The following is a 23743-nucleotide window of genomic DNA, read 5'->3' on the forward strand; positions in this document are numbered from 1 at the left end:
TAACCGTCCTCTCGCCTGATATAGGTATAAAGGCACTGGTCCGGGTCTAAAAGCCCAAATCCGAAACATCAAGCACTACAGGAAAATAGGAAACTGCAGGAATTATTGTAACTCAGTATCATCTCTAACTGACAGAGTCTCTCAAAGGTATTTGGACTGAAGTTTTCTCTTTCACTTGCTCACTCTTTAGCCCTGGAAAGAAAGCTTGAAAAGGAGAATGAAGGAAAAACGTGCCCCTTTCCCTTTTCTTAACCTCCCCTGAGCAGGATGGAAACGCTTGTCTTCTTTATAGGCTGGGATCACAGGGCAACATTTCGTTGCAGCTCCCATCGTATTCCTTAAAAGCTTTGTGTGAATGTGTTCTTAAAAAACAAAGACTGCCCAAATCAAACTTTTGGTGGTTGTTTGCAAAGAGGGCACGCCTTGCACAGTCCAAAGCAACTAGACATCCCTGGGAAACCTTTGCTGCAGATTACAGATGTATTTACACTGGCTGAATCTAAAGATATAGCTGTGTTCGTCTGTGGAATCTGTGTGTGGAGAGACCTTGTAGCACCTTGTAGCATCTGGCTATGTTCCCGGACCCAGATGCAAAATTATTACATGGGTGACTGAGATTTCTGGAGGGTCCCAGAGGAGAGCAGGAGATGATGTTGTTATCGTTTTCCGTCTGGCTGTGGCAACACAGCTCTCCCTTGGGGCTCCTCTATGGGCCAGGGACTAGGCACAGGCTTTGCAGGGAGTCTGAGGGATGCTGAATGGCCAGCTGCAGCCTAGCGCCACAGGAAGAACAACGAAGCAATGGGAGCAGTATCTGGTGCCAGCCACTGACTGTCTACAGATTCAGTTTATTCCGTTCCCTTAGAAACCCCCCATTGAGGTGCCTAGATCAAGGGAAGGCATAGTCCCACTCTAGTCTGCTCTGGTCAGGCCCCACCTGGAATACTGTCTCCAGTTCTGGGCACCACGATTCAAAAAGGATGTCCCCCTTCCCTTCCTACTTCCTCTTCTCCCTCCCCTTCTCTCCTTCCTTTTCCTTCCTTCCCCCTTCCCTTCTTCCTTCCCCTTCCCTTCTTCTTCCTTTCCCTTCCCTCCTTCTTTTCGCTTCACCCTTTCCTCCACTTTCCCTTCCTCCCTTCCTTCCTTCCTTCCTTCCTTTCCCTTCCCTCCTTCCTTCCCCCTTCCCTTCTTCTTCCTTTTCCTTCCTTCCTTTCCCTTCCCACCTTCTTTTCCCTTCACCCTTTCCTCCCTTCCTTCCTTCCCTCCCTCCTTCCCTCCCCCTTCCTTCCTTTCCCTTTCCCTTCCCTCCTTCCTTCCCCCTTCCCTTCTTCCTTTCCCTTTCCCTTCCCTCCTTCCTTCCCCTTCCCTTCGTCTTCCTTTTCCTTCCTTCCTTTCCCTTAACACCTTCTTTTCCCTTCACCCTTTCCTCCACTTTCCCCTCCTCCCTTCCTTCCTTCCCTCCCTCCTTCCTTCCCCCTTCCCTTCTTCCTTTTCCTTTCCCTTCCCTTCGTCTTCCTTTTCTTTCCTTCTTTTCCCTTCACCATTTCCTCCACTTTCCCTTCCTCCCTTCCTTCCTTCCCTCCCTCCTTCCTTCCCCGTTCCTTCCTTTCCCTTTCCCTTCCCTCCTTCCTTCCCCCTTCCCTTCTTCCTTTCCCTTTCCCTTCCCTCCTTCCTTCCCCTTCCCTTCGTCTTCCTTTCCCTTCCTTCTTTTCCCTTCACCCTTTCCTCCACTTTCCCTTCCTCCTTCCCTTCCTTCCCTCCCTCCTTCCTTCCCCCTTCCTTCCTTTCCCTTCCCTCCTTCCTTCCCCTTCCCTTCGTCTTCCTTTCCCTTCCTTCTTTTCCCTTCACCCTTTCCTCCACTTTCCTTCCTCCCTTCCTTCCTTCCTTCCCTCCTCCTTCCTTCCTTTCCCTTTCCCTTCCCTCCTTCCTTCCCCTTCCCTTCGTCTTCCTTTTCCTTCCTTCCTTTCCCTTCCCACCTTCTTTTCCCTTCACCCTTTCCTCCCTTCCTTCCTTCCCTCCCTCCTTCCCTCCCCCTTCCTTCCTTCCTTTCCCTTTCCCTTCCCTCCTTCCTTCCCCCTTCCCTTCTTCCTTTCCCTTTCCCTTCCCTCCTTCCTTCCCCTTCCCTTCGTCTTCCTTTTCCTTCCTTCTTTTCCCTTCACCCTTTCCTCCACTTTCCTTCCCTCCCTCCTTCCTTCCCCCTTCCTTCCTTTCCCTTTCCCTTCCCTCCTTCCTTCCCCCTTCCCTTCTTCCTTTCCCTTCCCTTCGTCTTCCTTTTCCTTCCTTCCTTTCCCTTCCTTCTTTTCCCCTCACCCTTTCCTCCACTTTCCTTCCTCCCTTCCTTCCTTCCCTCCCTCCTTCCTTCCCCCTTCCTTCCTTTCCCTTTCCCTTGCCTCCTTCCTTCCCCCTTCCCTTCTTCCTTCCCCTTCCCTTCGTCTTCCTTTTCCTTCCTTCCTTTCCCTTCCCACCTTCTATTCCCTTCACCCTTTCCTCCACTTTCCCATCCTCCCTTCCTTCCTTCCCTCCCTCCTTCCCCCTTCCCTTCTTCCTTTCCCTTTCCCTTCCCTTCGTCTTCCTTTTCCTTCCTTCTTTTCCCTTCACCATTTCCTCCACTTTCCCTTCCTCCCTCCCTCCCTCCTTCCTTCCCCCTTCCTTCCTTTCCCTTTCCCTTCCCTCCTTCCTTCCCCCTTCCCTTCCCTCCTTCCTTCCCCTTCCCTTCGTCTTCCTTTCACTTCCTTCTTTTCCCTTCACCCTTTCCTCCACTTTCCTTCCTCCCTTCCTTCCTTCCCTCCCTCCTTCCTTCCCCCTTCCTTCCTTTCCCTTTCCCTTCCCTCTTTCCGTCCCCCTTCCCTTCTTCCTTTCCCTTTCCCTTCCCTCCTTCCTTCCCCTTCCCTTCGTCTTCCTTTTCCTTCCTTCCTTTCCCTTCCCACCTTCTTTTCCCTTCACCCTTTCCTCCACTTTCCTTCCTTCCTTTCCCTTTCCCTTCCCTCCTTCCTTCCCCCTTCCCTTCTTCCTTTCCCTTTCCTTCCCTCCTTCCTTCCCCCTTCCCTTCTTCCTTTCCCTTTCCCTTCCCTCCTTCCTTCCCCCTTCCCTTCTTCCTTTCCCTTTCCCTCCCCTCCTTCCTTCCCCTTCCATTCGTCTTCCTTTCCCTTCCTTGTTTTCCCTTCACCCTTTCCTCCACTTTCCTTCCTCCCTTCCTTCCTTCCCCCTTCCTTCCTTTCCCCTTCCCTTCCCTCCTTCCTTCCCCCTTCCCTTCTTCCTTTCCCTTTCCCTTCCCTCCTTCCTTCCCCTTCCCTTCGTCTTCCTTTTCCTTCCTTCCTTTCCCTTCCCACCTTCTTTTCCCTTCACCCTTTCCTCCACTTTCCCCTCCTCCCTTCCTTCCTTCCCTCCCTCCTTCCTTCCCCCTTCCTTCCTTTCCCTTTCCCTTCCCTCCTTCCTTCCCCCTTCCCTTCTTCCTTTCCCTTTCCCTTCCCTCCTTCCTTCCCCTTCCCTTCGTCTTCCTTTCCCTTCCTTCTTTTCCCTTTACCCTTTCCTCCACTTTCCCTTCCTCCTTTCCTTCCTTCCCTCCCTCCCTCCTTCCTTCCCCCTTCCTTCCTTTCCCTTTCCCTTCCCTCCTTCCTTCCCCCTTCCCTTCTTCCTTTCCCTTCCCCTTCCCTTCGTCTTCCTTTTCCTTCCTTCCTTTCCCTTCCCACCTTCTTTTCCCTTCACCCTTTCCTCCACTTTCCCCTCCTCCCTTCCTTCCTTCCCTCCCTCCCTCCCTCCTTCCTTCCCCCTTCCCTTCTTCCTTTCCCTTTCCCTTCCCTCCTTCCTTCCCCTTCCCTTCATCTTCCTTTTCCTTCCTTCTTTTCCCTTCACCATTTCCTCCACTTTCCCTTCCTCCCTTCCTTCCTTCCCTCCCTCCTTCCTTCCCCCTTCCTTCCTTTCCCTTTCCCTTCCCTCCTTCCTTCCCCCTTCCCTTCTTCCTTTCCCTTTCCCTTCCCTCCTTCCTTCCCCTTCCCTTCATCTTCCTTTCCCTTCCTTCTTTTCCCTTCACCCTTTCCTCCACTTTCCTCCCTCCCTCCTTCCTTCCCCCTTCCTTCCTTTCCCTTTCCCTTCCCTCCTTCCGTCCCCCTTCCCTTCTTCCTTTCCCTTTCCCTTCCCTCCTTCCTTCCCCTTCCCTTCGTCTTCCTTTTCCTTCCCACCTTCTTTTCCCTTCACCCTTTCCTCCACTTTCCTTCCTTCCTTCCCCCTTCCTTCCTTTCCCTTTCCCTTCCCTCCTTCCTTCCCCCTTCCCTTCTTCCTTTCCCTTTCCCTTCCCTCCTTCCTTCCCCTTCCCTTCGTCTTCCTTTTCCTTCCTTCCTTTCCCTTCCTTCCTTCCCTCCCTCCTTCCTTCCCCCTTCCTTCCTTTCCCTTCCCTCCTTCCTTCCCCCTTCCCTTCTTCCTTTCCCTTTCCCTTCCCTCCTTCCTTCCCCTTCCCTTCGTCTTTCTTTTCCTTCCTTCCTTTCCCTTCCCACCTTCTTTTCCCTTCACCCTTTTCTCCACTTTCCCCTCCTCCCTTCCTTCCTTCCCTCCCTCCTTCCTTCCCCTTCCTTCCTTTCCCTTTCCTTTCCCTCCTTCCTTCCCCCTTCCCTTCTTCCTTTCCCTTTCCCTTCCCTCCTTCCTTCCCCTTCCCTTCGTCTTCCTTTCCCTTCCTTCCTTTCCCTTCCCACCTTCTTTTCCCTTCACCCTTTACTCCACTTTCCCCTCCTCCCTTCCTTCCTTCCCTCCCTCCTTCCTTCCCCCTTCCCTTCTTCCTTTCCCTTTCCCTTCCCTCCTTCCTTCCCCTTCCCTTCGTCTTCCTTTTCCTTCCTTCTTTTCCCTTCACCATTTCCTCCACTTTCCCTTCCTCCCTTCCTTCCTTCCTTCCCCCTTCCTTCCTTTCCCCTTCCCTTCCCTCCTTCCTTCCCCCTTCCCTTCTTCCTTTCCTTTTCCCTTCCCTCCTTCCTTCCCCTTCCCTTCGTCTTCCTTTTCCTTCCTTCCTTTCCCTTCCCACCTTCTTTTCCCTTCACCCTTTCCTCTACTTTCCTTCCTTCCTCCCTTCCTCCCTTCCCTCCCTCCTTCCTTTCCCTTTCCCTTCCCTCCTTCCTTCCCCCTTCCCTCCTTCCTTTCCCTTTCCCTTCCCTCCTTCCTTCCCCCTTCCATCCTTTCCCTTTCCCTTCCCCCTTCCTTCCTTTCCCTTTCCCTTCCCTCCTTCCTTCCCCTTCCCTTCGTATTCCTTTTCCTTCCTTCCTTTCCCTTCCCACCTTCTTTTCCCTTCACCCTTTCCTCCACTTTCCTTCCTCCCTTCCTTCCTTCCCTCCCTCCTTCCTTCCCCCTTCCTTCCTTTCCCTTTCCCTTCCCTCCTTCCTTCCCCCTTCCCTCCTTCCTTTCCCTTTCCCTTCCCTCCTTCCTTCCCCCTTCCTTCCTTGCCCTTTCCCTTCCCCCTTCCTTCCTTTCCCTTCCCTCCTTCCTTCCCCTTCCCTTCGTCTTCCTTTTCCTTCCTTCCTTTCCCTTCCCACCTTCTTGTCCCTTCACCCTTTCCTCCACTTTCCTTCCTCCCTCCTTCCTTCCCCCTTCCTTCCTTTCCCTTTCCCTTCCCTCCTTCCTTCCCCCTTCCCTCCTTCCTTTCCCTTTCCCTTCCCTCCTTCCTTTCCCTTTCCCTTCCCTCCTTCCTTCCCCCTTCCTTCCTTTCCCTTTCCCTTCCCCCTTCCTTCCTTTCCCTTTCCCTTCCCTCCTTCCTTCCCCCTTCCCTCCTTCCTTTCCCTTTCCCTTCCCTCCTTCCTTCCCCCCTTCCTTCCTTCCCCTTCCCTTCGTCTTCCTTTTCCTTCCTTCCTTTCCCTTCCCACCTTCTTTTCCCTTCACCCTTTCCTCCACTTTCCTTCCTCCCTCCCTTCCCTCCCTCCTTCCTTTCCCTTTCCTCCCTCCTTCCTTCCCCCTTCCCTTCCCTTTCCCTTCCCTCCTTCCTTCCCCTTCCCTTCGTCTTCCTTTTCCTTCCTTCCTTTCCCTTCCTTCTTTTCCCTTCACCCTTTCCTCCACTTTCCTTCCTCCCTTCCTTCCTTCCTTTCCCTTTCCCTTCCCCCTTCCTTCCCCCTTCCTTCCTTTCCCTTTCCCTTCCCCCTTCCTTCCTTTCCCTTTCCCTTCCCTCCTTCCTTCCCCCTTCCCTCCTTCCTTTCCCTTTCCCTTCCCTCCTTCCTTCCCCCTTCCTTCCTTTCCCTTTCCCTTCCCCCTTCCTTCCTTTCCCTTCCCTCCTTCCTTCCCCTTCCCTTCGTCTTCCTTTTCCTTCCTTCCTTTCCCTTCCCACCTTCTTCCCTTCACCCTTTCCTCCACTTTCCTTCCTTCCTTCCTTCCTTCCTTCCCTCCCTCCTTCCTTCCCCCTTCCTTCCTTTCCCTTTCCCTTCCCTCCTTCCTTCCCCTTCCCTTCGTCTTCCTTTCCCTTCCTTCTTTTCCCTTCACCCTTTCCTCCACTTTCCTTCCTCCCTTCCTTCCTTCCCTCCCTCCTTCCTTCCCCCTTCCTTCCTTTCCCTTTCCCTTCCCCCTTCCTTCCTTTCCCTTTCCCTTCCCTTCTTCCTTTCCCTTTCCCTTCCCTCCTTCCTTCCCCCTTCCTTCCTTTCCCTTTCCCTTTCCCTTCCCTCCTTCCTTCCCCCTTCCTTCCTTTCCCTTTCCCTTCCCCCTTCCTTCCTTTCCCTTCCCTCCTTCCTTCCCCTTCCCTTCTTCCTTTCCCTTTCCCTTCCCTCCTTCCTTCCCCTTCCCTTCGTCTTCCTTTTCCTTCCTTCCTTTCCCTTCCTTCTTTTCCCTTCACCCTTTCCTCCACTTTCCTTCCTCCCTTCCTTCCCCCTTCCTTCCTTTCCCTTTCCCTTCCCCCTTCCTTCCTTTCCCTTTCCCTTCCCTTCTTCCTTTCCCTTTCCCTCCTTCCTTTCCCTTTCCCTTCCCTCCTTCCTTCCCCCTTCCTTCCTTTCCCTTTCCCTTCCCCATTCGTTCCTTTCCCTTTCCCTTCCCCCTTCCTTCCATTCCCTTTCCCTTCCCTTCTTCCTTTCCCTTTCCCTTCCCTCCTTCCTTCCCCCTTCCTTCCTTCCTTTCCCTTTCCCTTCCCCCTTCCTTCCTTTCCCTTCCCTCCTTCCTTCCCCCTTCCCTCCTTCCTTTCCCTTTCCCTTCCCTCCTTCCTTCCCCCTTCTTTCCTTTCCCTTTCCCTTCCCCCTTCCTTCCTTTCCCTTTCCCTTCCCTCCTTCCTTCCTTTCCCTTTCCCTTCCCCCTTCCTTCCTTTCCCTTTCCCTTCCCCATTCGTTCCTTTCCCTTTCCCTTCCCCCTTCCTTCCATTCCCTTTCCCTTCCCTTCTTCCTTTCCCTTTCCCTTCCCTCCTGCAGAGAGAGGAGCCAGGAGGGCAATGGGCCTAGGGAAGGACGGGGAGGGGCCATTGGAGCTGCCTCATTGCTGCTGCTCCTCTTTGGAATGCCTGCAGGGGGCGCTTCCCTGGGCCTGGCACTGCGCATGCGCTGCCGCAGCGACTCCGGAGCCAGGGCTTTTGCGGAGGAGGGAGAGTGGCCTCTGCTGCTGCTGCTGCTGCTGCTGCTTCTTCTTCTTCCCTCTTGCTCCCGGCTCCTGCTGCTGCTGCCGCTGCTGCCGCTGGCTGTCTGGGCCTCTCTGGCTCCTGGTTCGGCTGCAGCGGGAGCCAGGCCTGGGCGATGGCGGCTCCGCTGACGGACGCGGAGAAGCGGAAGCAGATCAGCGTGCGGGGCCTGGCGGGGCTGGGGGACGTGGCCGAGCTGCGCCGCTCCTTCAACCGCCACCTCCACTTCACCCTCGTCAAGGACAGGAACGTCGCCACCCCCAGAGACTACTACTTCGCCCTCGCCCACACCGTCCGCGACCACCTGGTCGGCAGATGGATCCGCACCCAGCAGCACTACTACGAGAAGGACCCCAAGGTAACACCCAGCACACCCCCCCAGGCCCTGGCCCCAGCCCCAGCATCACCAGGGGGGCACTGCAGGACCTTGGCCCATAGGGAAGAAGCATTGACAAGGATTCAGGGCGGCCCTATGGGGAAATGGTCCCCAATGGTCCCCTATGGACAAGTATTCCCCAATGATCCCCTATGGGCAAATGTTCCCCAATGATCCCCTATGGGCAAGTATTCTCCTATGTGAAGTCAAAGGCTTTCACAGCCAGCATCCATAGTTTTTTGTGGGTTTTTCACTCTTTGTGGCCCAGTTGATTCCTGACATTTCGGCAGCATCTGTGACTGGCATCTTCAGAGAATGCTGGCATGGAGAAAGTGGGATATTGATGCATATATATTTATATATACACACCGTGTGACCCTGGGTTGGGAGGAGTGGTTTCCATGTTAATCTCTGTTTTGTTCTGTTGTTGAATGGCAAGGCCTCAGGGGGGAGAATAGGCAGAAAAACCCATCGGAGTGAAGGCAAACAGCCATCCAAAGGGAAGGTGTTTTGACCATACATCAAAGGAGTCACAAACAGAATAGGGAAACTGGTGAGGAAACACAGCCTCCAGGCCATCTGTAAACTGACCAAGAAAATCCAGCAATGCTGCGCTCTGTGAAGGACAGGAGAGACCCTCTCACAGCCGCAGGAGTTTACTGCATACCATGCAGCTGTGGATATGTCTGCATAGGGACCACCAAATGCAGTGTTCAAACACCAGTCAAGGAACATGAGAGACACTGCAGACTGGGTCAGCCAGAAAGATCTGCAGTAGCAGAACATGGTATAAATAATCCTGGGCATAAAATGCTGTTTGAAAACACTGAAATTCTGGACCATGCCAACAACTATCAGGTCAGAATGCACAGGGAAGCCATTAAAATCCACAAGCACTTGGACAACTTCATCAGGAAAGAGGAAACACTTAAAGTGAACAAAGGTTGGCTCACGGTCCTGAAAAACATGAAAATCATGGCCCAGCAAATGCAAATGAAACCCACCCATGGTCAGGGTTTTTTTCCCAGCAGACAATGGACCACAATCCCTTTTTGCATATCCCCCCACCTTGAGGCCTTGCCATTCAACAACAGAACAATACACAGATTAACATGGGAATCACTCCTCCTCACCCAGGGTCACACAGTATACATATACCCCACTCACTTTCATGCCAGTGTTCTCTAAGGTGCCAGCCACAGAAGGCGAAATGTCTCATAAAACTATAGTTCCCAGGATTCCCTAGCATTCAGCCAGGGCAGTTAAAGTGGTCTCAAACTGGGTTATTTCTGCAATGTGTTTTGGACCTATGACTCTGGAGAACAAGGTTCAGATCCCTGCTCAGTCATGGAAATTCACTGGATGACCTTAGGTGAGTCACACTCTCAGCATCAGGGAAAGACCATGGGGGGGAAACCTTCTGAACCAATCTGGCCAAGAAAGTCCCATGACAGGGTTGCCTCAGGGGCACCATCAGTCAGAAATGACTTGAAGGCATACAACAACAACATAATATTTATAAATATATTTTATTTATTATATAGATAGATGAGGATATACATATGATATTATATAGAATTTCACAGCATTGAGCCATGGCAGTTAAAGCCATGTCAACCTGGATTATTTCTGCAGTGTACAAAAGAAACATGGAGGGGCCTGTGGATGAAAACCTTCCCTTCTGCAGGCCAAGGATTTGAGTTCTATGGCTCCATCTGCACTGCAGAAATAATCCCGTTTGACACCACTTTCACTGCCATGGCTCAGTGCTAGGGAATCCTGGGATTTGTAGTTTGTTGTGGCACCAAAGCTCTCTGGTAGAGAAGGCTCAGTACCTCAACCAAAGTACAGATCCCAGGATTCCATAGCACGGATCCATGGCTGTTAAAGTGGTGTCAAGCTGCATTAATTCTGCAGTGCAGATGCAGCCTGTCTCTTGTATCTGTGCCAGGGTGACCAGATGTCCTCCATTTCCTGGACATTTCCTACATGTCAACCTTCTGTCCAGGAGCAATTCCATAATATCTTCCATTTTGAGCATGACTAAGAAGCATGAATTTATAGTAGTGTTTTTAGCTTTTATTTTGTAATGTCATATATACTCGACTATAAGTCAACCTCATGTATAAGTCGAGGGCAGGTTTAGGGGGCAAAATTATGGATTTTCATATGACCCTTGGATAAGTTGAGGGTGAAACTTTGGGACATGCAACAATGGACCTAAATGATGAAGCAAAGGAAAACAATGCCAAAGAACCTACGAAATTATGACAAGCATAACTGTTTTGGCTCACACTAAAGGTTGGATGGAAGAGAGAATAGAGGGAGGTCAGTGCTTCCAGGGCAAATTGCTCTCTTGCCTTTCACCAGGGGATGGTTCCCTTTTTAATAAGAGTTAAAATATAGAATTTACATCGACCCATGGATAAGTCGACCTAGGTTTTTGAGGTCAATTTTTGACTAAAATTTCTAGACTTATACATGAGTATATACAGTACTTTTTCTTGAATGGCTTCCAGTGTCCTAGTCCAACACTCAGACCACTCCATCATCTGTTATAGTGATGACTTTTTATTTTATTTTAACAGAGGCACCTTCCAAGTATTTGGGCCCAAATATCCTAAAGGCACCAGATCCCATCTGATCTTGGAAGCTAAGTAGGGCCAGCCCTCATTAGTACTTGGAGGGAAAACCAAGAAAGGAAAACCAGGTGCTGTAGGCTATATTTCAGAGGAAGGAACTGGCATAACCACCTCCACTATTCCTTGCCTAAGAAATTCTATGAAATTAATGGGGTTGCCATAAGTCCACAGGTGGCTTATTGTTTGTTGTTGTGCGCCTTCAAGTCATTTCTGACTTAAAGCGACCCTATCCTGGGGTTTTCTTGGCACGTTTCGTTTGAGGATGGTTTGGCTTTATTTGTTTCCTGCCACTCCTCAAGGTTCGAGACACGGCACAGCATGTTAAAATACAAAACACATTATAAAAAACAACACATAAAACCAACAATACTATAAAGTACAATAGCATAAAACTATTAAAATACACACAATGCATTCTTTAAAATATACCAATTAAAAAGGCATGATTAAAAGTGCATACACACATCTTCCAAGTCCTTTCTCCCCTCCTTCTGTTCTTCCTTCCTTTCTCCCTTCCTTCCTCCTGTCCTTTCTCCCTCCCTCCCTTTCTTCTTTCCTCCTTTCCTTTCTCCCTTCCTTCTTTCTTTTCTCCCTTCCTTGCTTCCTTTATTCCTCCCTCCCTCCCTCTCTCCCTTCCATATATTTGCTGCCCTGGAATAATGGATATCTTGTTGTTTTGTTTCTCTTGAAGTCTGACCTTGTTTTGAGCAGCATGATTACAGTAAGGGATGCAGATCTAATGGAGTCACTGAACAGTAAGCTTGTGTTTGGACTGTACCAGGCCAGGCAGGCTTACATAACTGAAATCTGGGTTTTTGGATGGGTGGGGGACACCCAGCAGCTGTGCACCTAGAAAACAAAGATGATGCTGGTGGCTAAATTTGAACTCTTCACCCTTCTCATGTTAGAATTCTAGGGTAGGAACCTTTTTGTTCAGAGGAGCATTAAGCATTTGTTTGAAGGCTATCCATAGTTATTAGGAGGGCTGGAAAATACCTTTATTACATACCTCTGAATACCAGTTGCTGGGGAACACAAGAGGGAGGGCAGTGTTGCCTTCATGTTTTACCTGTGGACATCCCATTGGCATCAAATTGGCTCCTGCCTGCAGCAAAGAAATATTGGTTGAAAAGGCGCTTCCTTCTGTATTCTGGGCAGGTTTCCTCTTGTGTCCTTATTCATTTTCTTGAGGCCTGACTTACAGATCTAGGTCACACTGCACCATTGTTGTTTGCTATTCTTGCGTGCCTTCAAGTCATTTCCAACTTATGGCAGCCCCTAAGATGAACCTATCATGGGGGTTCCTTGGCAAGTTTCTTCAGAGGGCATTAGCCCGTGCCATCCTCTGAGAGCTTGTGACCTGTCCAGGGTCACCCAGTGGGTTTCATGGCCAAGTAGGGATTTGAACCCTGTTTTCCAGAGTCACAGCCCAATACTCAAACTACTACACCATCTTGACTCATTCACTGCACTATTACAGCGCCTTAATACCACTTTTAACTGCCATGGTTCCATCTTGTGGAATCCTGGAATTTGTAGTTTTGTGAGGAGCTTAGAATGCCAGCAAGAGAGCTCCAAACTACACCTCACCAAACTACAAATCCCAGGCTTCCGTTAGGATGCAAGCGAGGTAGTTAACATTAAAATGTCATAACTGTTTAGTGTGGAAGAGGATATAGATTGAAGCGGTAACAGGCACAACACAGGTTTAAAATTTCAGTGAGAATCAGGAATTCTTGGAATGGCAGATCATGCCTTCCATTGTCTGTGGGATGGTTAATCTGCTCCAGCTTTTAGTGTGAACTTCTAAGGAATTATTGGAAATACTTAACCCATTTTGATGCTAGGATTCCACATAAAGTTCAGACCCAAAGCAATAGCAGATTCACTCAAGATTTGACTCATATACCATTTGGTTCAGAACACACTGTAGAAGTAATCCAGTTTGAGATTGCTTTCCCTGCCCTGGCTCAGTACTTGGGAATCCTGGGAATTGTAATTGATTGTGGCACCAGAGCTTTCTGAAAGAGAAGGCTCAGTGTCTCACAAAACATGGGCGGTTTACAGACCGCCCTTTTGGGGGCGCCTGTTCCTGCCCCTTTCCCCACCAGATCGGGGCGTCAGCTGCCACAGCGGCAGCCTCTGAGGCCCCAATCCGCCGCTTTCCAGGCCATGGGGAAACGGCAAAAGACCACTTCCCCACGGCCTGGAAAGGGGTGTCCTTGGGGCTTCATGCCCCAAGGACACCCAACAGCGGCGAGGACGAAGAGAAAGGGGCCGCTCGGCCCCTTTCTCATTTGTGTTGCTGGCGCAGCCATGTAAAGGCTGCATCAGCGACACAAACCTGGAAGGAGCTCCGTTTCGGAGCTCCTTCCGGTGCCGCGGAAAGGGTGTCTCATGCACCCTCAAGCGGTGCCAGGATTTCACTTCTGCGCTGCTCCGTTTGGAGGCAGCGCAGTCGTGACAGCCCATTGGCAGCTCCCATGTAGAATGGGGCCACCATTTTGTACCTACTAGGTACGTACTAGGGTTAGGGCATCCGGAAAGGACGCCTTTTCCTAACCCTAGTACGTACCTAGTACGTACTTTTTGCCCGTCTGTAATGCACCTACAGTTCCCAGAATCCCCTAGCATGGAACCAAGGCAGTTAAAGTAGTCTCAAACTGGATTGTTTCTGCATTGTATTTTGGATCACAGTTTCAGTGTTGTAGACACAGTGTTGTTCCTTCTGTATTCTGGACAACCAAGAACTGTCAGAAGGCTTTAAACTGTGTTTGCTAGAATCCAAGCTATGTTATTTTATTTATATTGTTTATTTATTTCATGTATATGCTGCCTTTCTTCCAGAAGAGACTCAAGAACTGCTATGTACCTTCTTGAATGGTTCAGACAGGGAATCATATACCAAAATACTAAGATAATTTAGGTCTAATCTGCACGTCACACATAATACAGTTTGACACCACTTTAACTGTCATGGCTCAGTGCTATGAAATTTGGAGATTTGTAATTTTGTAAGACAGTTAACTTTCAGGAAAGCCTGATAGTTGAAGAAAGATATGAATGGAATTCCAGATATGCCAGGTGGTTCCTTAGTTTGCCTGTATGGTTGACCCACCCTTCAAAGGGATAAGTACTCTAGGGGTATTTGCATGCAATACACACCTTCTCTGGAAACACTACAAAATCACCAGCCTTTAAAAAATTCTTCCATGTGGATTTGGTTGAACTGCAGATGTTTATTCTGTAAAATGCAGATACTCTGAAATCAATGGTGTGATGCAGCAGCTAAAAAGCCAGTATGATCTTAAGCTGCATCAATAGGAACATACTGTTTAGACTGAGGGAAGTAATAGTGTCACTGTATTCAGCTTTGTTCAGACCTCACCTGGAATATTGTGTGCAGTTTGGGGCACCTCAATTCAAAAGGGATGTTGACAAGTTGGAGTAGGTCCAAAGGACAGGGATCGAAATGGTGAAAGGTCTGGAAACCATATGAAGAGAGACTTAGGGAGCTGGGTGTGTTTAGCCTGAGGAGGTCCATTTTAAGAGGTGACATGATAACTGTGTTTAAATATTTGAAAGGATGTCACATTGAGGATGGAGTAAGCTTGTTTTCTGCTGCTCCAGAGACTGGGGCATGGAGCAATGGATTCAAATTACAAAAAGAGATTCCACCTAAACATTAGACAGAATATCCTGATGGTAATAGCTGTTCAACAGTGATATGCTGCCTCATAATGTACTGGAGTCTCCTTTGGAGGTTTTTAAATGGAGGCTGGATTCCTGTCATAGGTGCTTTGACTGTAAGTTTCTACATGGCAGAGGGTTGGAATGGATGGCCTTTGGGATCTCTTCCAACTTTATGAATCTAAGAGTTGCATGTGTGTCTTTAAAGTTTGAGCCTGAGGCCTCTGAAAGTGCATCAGAGGAAGACAAGACTTTTCTCGCTAGATTGCACCAAAGGAGGTCCACATAGTTCATCATCTTTGAATGGTTTAAAAATAGTACTGTTCTCGAGGATAGACTTGGAGGCAGAAATCCAGACCCCACTGAACATGATGAGCAGGAGAGTCACGCCAACACAGCAGATTTGGTTCACCACATTTTGAAATCAGTAAAGAAGATCATTCAGTTCAAAGTGTTAAATTATGCAACTGCATCACTCTCCAAAACCATCAGTCATGTAGAAATGTTCACTAGCAGGATGTGAAAAGTGCTAAGTGAAAAACCATGGCCATTGGAAATTATACCAGCTATGACTCTTGGAAAAGAGGCTGCTAGGTTACAAGGACAAGTTTGCTCTGTGGTGTTGGTTCCACTTAATCGGAGGGTCTTTCTTCCTGTTGTTGTGTGCCTTCAAGTCATTTCCAACTTACGATGAACCTATCACAGGCTTTCCATGGCAAGTTTCTTCAGAGGAGGTTTGCCATTGCCATTTTCTGAGGCTGAGAGTGTGTGACTAGCCCAAGGTCACCCAGTGAGTTTCATGGCCAAGCAGGGAATCGAACCCTTGTCTCCAAAGTTATAGCTGAATGCTCAAACTACTACAACATACCGGCTCTCTAAGCAGTTTGACTCCACTTTAACTGCCATAGCTCTATCCTATGGAATCTTGAGATTTGTAGGCACCAGAGCTGACAGACCAGGCAGAATACCTCACCAGACTACAAATGACAGAATGAAACCAGGACAGGATAACAAAGTGGTGTAAAACTGCTTTGATTCCGTAGTGTGGAAGAGCTGTGAGAAGCACCTTGTGCCAATGGTGGAGCATAACTCTAGTTGCTAGCTATTATCTGATCTCTGCTTCAGACACTGAAATTTCTTAGAAACCAATCTCATCTTTCCTTTTGAAGCCATCTCTGTTGGTGGCTTCTGACACATTTTTTGATATACAGAAAACACTTTGTTTTGTCCTCTGTTCACCAGGTTACCCGGTTTCATGTAATCCAAGGTTCCAGTGTCCCAAGAGACTCATTTCTCACAGTACACTCTTTCCACATCCCATTAGTTTTTATTGCTTTTTTCTGTACTTTCTCCAGCTTCATATTAATGAGAACATCATTCACTGTTTGCCAAGCAGTGGTTTCCATCCTTCATCATGGCAGCAGAGAATTCCAGAAGAACAAAAATACATCAGGGAGGTAGTGTGCATGGGTGTGTTTGTGTGTTCAAAGAAAGAAGGGATGCATAAAAACCAAGTTGCAGTCAAGGATAATTTCTGGTGATATAGGTTAGTTGAAGATATGGTGGCAGATAATAGAAACTGGGGGTGAGCAAGGATTAAGCATATTATTACTTTAGTCACATAATTTTGGGCTGTGGTTTGCCTTAGGGTTGCTGTAAGTTGTAAATGACTTGAAGGCATGCAACATAAACAGTATTTGGAACAATAATGAAAAACCTTGACTCCTTCTAACAAAAATGTGTTAAAAAGAAAATACCATCTTTAGTAGTTTCCATCTCTTGGTGGATGGAAGTACATTTCAAGGGCAAGCATCCAGTTGGAGGCGAAGCATATCGGGGAAATGTAAAAAACAAGCCTACACAAAACCACAGATTTTTCTCTGAAAGCTCCATTTAATTGCTGCAATACAAGATGGTAAATTACATTTTGCATATCAAAACCTGAATTTTTTCACTCCAGACTCTATATTCTCAAACCTAGGAGTTTGGTTTTTTTCACTGAGCAATCTTCATGTCCTTGAAGCAAATTTGCTTTCATATCGCTGATGCTTAGAATGATTTAAGATTGCTGAATTTGGAATCTTTCCAAATTCTTGTTTGCTTCTACACAAATACAGTGTTTTGTAGGTACACTTGCAATCTGCTGATCAGTTATTTATGCATTTATTCATTAGTTATTTCATATGCATTTCAAGCTTATAGCTCAGACAAGCAATATATGCTTTCTTCAGATGTAGATGTCATGTGTTGGGTGGGTCAGTGGTAGATTCCTTTGTACTCAGATGACTGTTTATCCACCTTACAACACTGAAGTAATTTGATCTACATTGGTACTTTCCTATGAAATTTTGGGACTTGTAACTTGGTACGTTGCTTCAAATTATCTGTCAGAATTATATTTTGTATTCAAGACCTGAACTGTTTCACTGCAGACTATATTTCCAAGTCTAGTGTTTTGGTTTTTTCCCCCTGAGCAGTTTACATGTCCTCAAAGCAAATTCACTTTAACATCAGAGATGGTTAGAATAATTTAAAATTGGCTGAAGTTTGAATCTTTGCAATTCCCTGCCAGACAGTTCTCATTCACTGTGTGGGATATGTACCTTTAAGTGACCTGTTGACTTACAGCAACCCCATGCATTTCATTGGGCTTTCTTGGGCAAGGAATTGTCTGAGGTGGTTTTGCCAGTTTCTTCCATTGAAATATAGCCTACACCTACCCAGTACTAAACCTCTAGAGCTCTTTAGCAGAGAATTCTAAATACTTCTTTACATTACATTACAGTTTCCAGAATTTATTTTGATTTATTTATTTAATTCATTTATATGGTGCCTTTCTCCCAGAGGGGGACCAAAGGTGGCTCGCAGAAGAAAATCACTAAAACCTAACAAGACAGTTTTGGAAAACAATTAAAAACATCACATTTAAAACAGTATAAAATTATTTTAAAAGCATAAGTACAAAAGTAAAAAAATAAATAAAGCATGCACCCCTCCCTGGGAGCAATTACATATTAAGGCCCCATACAGACAGGTCAAAATAAAGCTGCTTTGGGTCACTTTGAGGTATGTTGTTTAAATGATGCATGTGTCTTAAGAGTTGGGAAACCACGCCAAAGCCACACTCCAGTACTAAGGACTAGAGCTTGGCTTTGGTGTGGCTTTTGGACTCTTAGGACGCATACATAATTTAAACAGCATACCTCAAAGTGACCCGAAGCAGCTTTATTTTGGTCTGTCTGTATGGGGCCTAAATATGCTTAAATAAATAGGTCTTTGCCTGCCTGTAAAAAGAAGGCAAGGGGTCAGGCTAGCCTCCCATGGAAGGGAGTTCCACAGGGTGGGAGCAGCCAGCAAGAAGACTCTCTCATGTCCTCAAGTCTGTGATGGCAGGACCAAGAGATCTCCTCCTCCTGAAGATCTTAGAATTTTTGCAGGTTCAAATGGGGAAATAACAGTCATTCTGCTAGTCTGGACCTAAGCCATATAGGCCTTTATATGTCATAATGAGCACTTTGGATTGTGCCCCAAAATGAACTGGTAGCCAGTGAAGCTGTTTTAACAATGGATTTTGGTCTTCAGTAAAGAGTAAACTTTTTTTCATGGCAGGTTTGAGCAAAATCTAGTCATCTGCTGATAGCTGCAGGGTCTGGTTGAAAAGTTAGCAACCCGAAGGAAGTCCTACTGCTGATCTCATTTGGGTTGGTATCCTCAGAACTGTTCTCCAGCACCACATTTCAAATGAGTTTATTTTCTTCCTATCACCAACTTTCACGACCATACTTAGAAACTGGAAATAAAATGACATGGACAATCATAGCTTTAATATTCAATACCATTTCACTCCTCAAATCTGCCCACAATATATAGAATTAGTCAGAATTCTCTTAGATCTGCTCAAGGTGTTGCAACGCTACTTGATTCCTCCATCCCCGTTGCTAGAGTAACTCAGGCCAGGGTTTCCATGGCTTTAGCTACAGAGGATGCAAAAAGCTAACAGATGGATGGATTTCAGTCTGAGTGATTTTTGACAAGCTGGTCTCCAGGCATTTTGAATAGATGCCCTAGCTGTGCCATTGGATGCAATCTGGCTGATTTAAATTTGACCAGAGAGAGTGAAGTCATTCTGGTTCCACCCTTGCAAGAAGAAAATGGATTTGTCAAGTCACTGCAGCAAGAAATGTCATGTTAAGAATACATTTTCAGGAGGTTTTCTTGAGGTTTCTCAAAAACATTACAGGCATTGAGTAGCTTAATTTCAGTGGTAGCTGTGTTGATCATAAGAGAAAAACAAAATCAGAAATATATATTACGGGAATAGCTCTTTATGAAGCCAGTTGAAGAGGCACAAAATGAATGCAAGGCTTCCCATCAGGCAAGATATTTTAAAACGCAGGTAGGAATAGCAAAGAGAGCCAGTGTGAGGGTCATGCATATTTTTTAATATTATTTATTGTACTTGTATCCTCCCTTTCTCCTAAAATGGGATTCAAGGTGGCTTTGTTATTGTTATTGTTGTGCATAAGTTTCTGACTTATGGAGACCCTAAGGCAAAATCTGTCATGAAGTTTTCTTGGCAATTTTTTCAGAGGGGGGTTGGCATTGCCATCCTCTGGAACTGAGAGAGTGTGACTTGCTCTCAGTGGGTTTAGATGACTGAGCTGGAATTTGAACCCTGGTCTCCAGAGTCATTACAATAGTTTAAAAAACAAAAAACAGTTAAAACATTGTGCAGTGGCTCCTTTGTTGGTGATGTAGTGGACTGTCATCCCAAAATAAATTCAGCACCTAGGAAAGTTTCTTTAAAGAGTGATGGAAGACCCAGAGAAGACACACTGCCTCATTGACTTGGGAGATATCAGTTGCCAGTGCCAAAATCTATATTACAAACTTCATTACAAATCCAACCCATTGATTTTCATCCCACTCTCTGAGGCAGCCAGGAACATATCTGCTCCATCTTCTGTATGACAGCCTTTCAGAGATTTGAAGCCAGATTTCATGTTCCCTTTAACCATCTATTTGTCAGTTCAAATACATGCAACTTTTACTGCAAAAGGCTTGGTTTCCAATCTGTTCACCACTCTGGTTGCATTCCACTTCTCCCTCAGAAAGCTCAGAAAAGAACCTCCAAGACCTAGCTTGTTCCGAAAGAAATGGAAAGGTTTTCAAGAACTGAAATTAAAATTCAAGTGGGAAAACAATCCCCAGCTTCTCCCCATCTATCTCTCGTTGCATTTGCACTACAGAAATAATCTAGTTTGACACTACTGTAACTGCCATGGCTCAATGCTATGGTACTGTGGGATTTGTAGTTTCCTGTGGCACCAGAGCTCTGACAGAGAAGGCTAAATGTCTCGCAAAACTACAATTCCCAGAATTCCATAGCAATGTCATAGCAGTTAAAGTGGTGTCAAACTAGATTATTTTTGTAGTGTGGATGCAACCTCTGTTACCTCCTCATCTTCTTTACCCATCTCAATTTTTTTGGTTAACCCACTTCCTCTTTTGTTGTGTACTTTGTTTAATAAATTAAGATCTCTGCTAGTTGTTTTGCATAATGGTTTCTGTTCTTTACAGAGATTGGGGGGGAATCTTTTGCAAATGCCAGATCTTTGGCTCATGAAAATTGGAAAGCTAATTGAATGAGTCCTCTGGGAATTCACTATGCAATAAATACCATGTTGGGTAGCATATCCTTGGAGTCTTGGTCAGGTCTAGAAACGTCTTTCTTTAAATAATAAAAATGGAGGTGCTGAAATAAGTCTCCCAGTTTCATGGTTTTTCAGTGTTTTTGTGGAATCATGGACTATGCAATAGGTAGAGCTGCCCTGCTTGTTAGAACTAATGTGAATAATAGCATCATCACTGTCAGAATCTATTCAAGAGTTTTGCAAATGCCAGACCTTTGTCTTCTGACCACTGGAAAACTAATTTCATGAATCTTCTGCGAAATCACCGTGCATTGACATGCTGTCAAGCCTATCTTTGCAGTCTTGAGATCAGGGCTAGAAATGTACTTCTGTAAATAATAAAAGCTGAGGTGCTGAAATAAGTTCCCCAGTTTCATGTTTTTCAGTGTTTCTGTGGAATCGTAGACTATGCAATAGGCAGAGCTGCCTTGCTTGTTATAATTAATGTGAATGATAGCATCATCATTGTCATACTCAGTCACAGTGTGGGATGGTGTGGTATTGTGATTTTAACTTTGAAAGATCCAGGTTCAAATTCCACTCATCCATGAAGCTCATTGGATGACCATGGGTTATTCACTCATCCTGAGCTTAACATGCCTCACCAGCTTATGGTTAAGGGAAAACATGACTTGAGTCTTTTGTTGCAATAGGAGAAAGTTAATATATTAAATAAATATAATTGAATTTGTAACTTATTTCATTTGGCAGTTTGCAGATAGGGATGTGGATCACAGCACTGCACCTAAAATCTAATTGTCCCATCTCACTCATTTCTTAGCGTATTTATTACCTGTCTCTGGAATTCTACATGGGCCGAACGCTTCAGAACACGATGGTGAACCTGGGTCTGCAGAACGCCTGTGATGAAGCCATTTACCAGGTACATTTCTCCACTAAGACTTTGATGATGTCTTTGATTTTATATTGTAGTGCAGAAATCATGGCAAAATGCCCAGACATCTCATGTTACAACAGGCCAAATTTAGACTAAAAATTAGTCTGATTGCTAGAGGATCTGAGCTGTGTAACAAGTTGCTAGGAGCAATTGTGGAACCATTACATCTTCAGTGTTTAACTGTTTTAGTCCCAGAACCTGCCTTTAGCCCAAACATTGCTTTGCAGTCCCAATGTTGAATTTTTCTGCTTGTATTTTTATACTGCCATAGTCTGCCTGTTACAACCTACTGTGGATTAGACTGTGGCTTACCAAGTGAAAACCAATGCTTTAGGAGACTTCATTCATTTTGTGTGTGATATAAGAAGGCAATTTAGGTCAGGATGGGCAACATTCATTTTGTGTGTCATACTAGGGACCTCAATGTTAGAAACCTGGGAATGGTTCCTCAGGAAAGCTCTTTGGAGTTATCCATTAGTATTTCTGATAATGTCTTTTCTGCTTTTGGTGCCAAAGCACAGGCCCACAAATCGGCGACAGTGGATAGGTTGAGATGTAATGCCAAACTATTGTTTACACAAACAGTAGTTTGGAGGTGCTACCAAATTTGTGTTCCAGTAATATATAGGCAGACCTTAATGTTGAGGTTCCCTCCCACACACTTTAAAGCATTCTTATGGTATATACAGTCAGGGCTCCATATCCATGGATTTTTAATCCACAGATTCCAGCATCCACGGTTTGAAAATAATTTAAAAATATATAAATTCCCAAAGGCAATTTTACCATTTATATAAGAGACACCATTTTACTATACCGTTGTATTTAATAGGACTTGAGTATCCACTGATGTTGGTATCCACAGGGGTCCTGGAACCAAACCCCAACAGATACCAAGGATACCATGTGTAAAAACAGGTACTTTGTAAATGTTAAATTATTTGGGCAGGGGGTTGTAACCAGAAGGTGAATTGTTTTTTGTGTGTTTTTCGGGCTATGTGGCCATGTTCTAGAACAGTTTATTTCTGACATTTCACCAGCATTTGTGACTGGCATCTTCAGAGAAAGGTGAATTGCTGTTCCTGGAAGCAGTTCATCCTTTTTAATGGACAGAAAAGAGATGTTTGCAAAGTTCAGAGCCACAAATACAGTGATTGGGGTTTGTGCTTGCGGTGCGGGAGAGTGTGCGTGCCATGGGCGTGCACACCATTCATTCCGCTATCGCACGGCTTCTGCGTAAGCTAGAAGCCGCATATGGGACACCCGCCTATAGCACGGGTGCACTGTATAACCTATAGAGATATACTTTTTTCATTCTGAAACTTTCTTTTGCAAATTAGATTCAAATCATACTCTGAGATCCTGGTCTAATAGCTGCTCACAAACCATAGTTTATTTGCTGCGGCAGGGTTCAGACATCACAGTCACCCATGAGTTTTTTAATGCAGGCTATTGTTGTTGTTGTTGTTGTTGTTGTATGCTTGTTAAGTCATTTCCAATTTATGGAAAACCTAAGGTGAACCTATCACAGGGTTTTCTTTGCTCATTTCTTCAGAGGGGTTTGACATTGCCATCCTCTGAGGTTGAGAGTGTGTGACTTGTCCAAGGTCACCCAGTAGGGTTCTATGGCCAAGCAGGGATTGGTACCCTGATCTCCAGAGTCGTAGTCCAGTGTTCAAACCACTACACTACGTTGGCTTTCTATGGTTGGAGTTAATCTCAACCGTGTTGCTGTGCAAATGCATCATTTCTGTTTTCTGTTTCTCTTTCTTCCACCTTTTAAAATCAAGCCCTTTCTTCTGTAATACCCTTATCCATTCTTTATTGAGAGCCCATTAATTTTTATAGCCCAAGTTTCAATCTAATCCACCCACAAAGTGGTGCTTTAAACAAATACTGCTAAAATGGCATGACTCATGTATTCCTGTCTTTTTGGAAGCTCTGCCAAATGTTTTGTCAAGGGTATTTACCTTATAATAAGCGGCTGTAAGAGCAATATATGGTTACGCTCATGAAAATTCAGAGTTTGGGGGAGGCAAGGTTGTTTTCTTTGAGAAATGATCAAGTTGAGCACATTCATAAGGAGGGAGAAAAAACAAAGGCAATTGCCTCAGTTGTTTGTGAAGCTCCAGTCCAAACTGCCTGAGATACAGGAGATATGTGATCTGATCTCTGTGTTTTTATTTTTCATTAAAATTAAACAAACAAGTTAAATTTCTAATCAGAGAAGTTGTACTGGAAGAAGTGGGTATTTTCATGCCATTGTTCTGGTCTAAATTATGCCTAAAGCAGGGTTTGGTGAATGTAACACAGTACCTATAAATTCTCCCATTAAGCCACTTGCGCTGTAGTGATTATAATATTCAGCTGGGGTTGGGGTGCATCTACACTGTAGAATAATGCAGTTTGACACAACTTTAAGTGCTGTAGCTCCATCCTATGGAATCCTGGGATTTGTAGTTCTGCAAGGTCTTTAGACATCTCTGCCAAAGAGTGCTGATGCCTCACAAAGCTACAAATGTCAGGATTCCGTAGGGTGGAGCCATGGCTTTTAAAGTAGTGTCGAACTGCATTATTTCTACAGTGTAGATGCACCCTTGAAAGATCCAGATTCAAGTCCCTATTGAGCCAAGAAAGTCATTGGCTGACTTTGAACTTTCTCAGTCCTTTCTCAGACTGAGCTTCCTCCCAGGATTATTGTGAAGGTAAAGTGAGAACCTTCAGCTCATAAAAGGCAAGAGGAGGTATAAATACAACTAGGAAATAAACTCATTTAGATTGCAAAAAAAGTTATTACAGCTCCCAGAATCTCCCAGCTAGCATGACTGCTACTTATGCTGACTGGGGGGATCGTGGCAGTTGTAGTAACAAAAATAACTTTCCTAA

The 23743-nt window shown here is 46.0% G+C and overlaps 1 protein-coding gene across 2 annotated transcripts in view; it reads left to right on the forward strand.

Moving 5' to 3' along the window:
- The first annotated feature begins 7551 nt into the window (after positions 1 to 7551).
- Positions 7552 to 23743, forward strand: part of LOC149310463 (glycogen phosphorylase, brain form) — a 52410-nt gene continuing 36218 nt past the window's right edge. Inside the window, exons 1-2 of one of the 2 annotated variants that reach the window (XM_089528989.1) lie at positions 7552 to 7916; positions 20741 to 20842. In XM_089528989.1, coding sequence (XP_089385115.1) covers positions 7674 to 7916; positions 20741 to 20842 — 345 coding nt within the window. In that variant the 5' untranslated portion in view covers positions 7552 to 7673. Of the gene's footprint in view, positions 7917 to 17897; positions 17968 to 20740; positions 20843 to 23743 lie in introns of those variants that run through there. The other variant, XM_089528990.1, reaches the window with a different exon arrangement.

The sequence above is a fragment of the Sceloporus occidentalis genome, unplaced genomic scaffold (assembly GCF_023333645.1).
Source record: "Sceloporus occidentalis isolate IW3139 unplaced genomic scaffold, rSceOcc1.0.p SCAF_6, whole genome shotgun sequence".
NCBI lineage: Eukaryota > Metazoa > Chordata > Lepidosauria > Squamata > Phrynosomatidae > Sceloporus > Sceloporus occidentalis.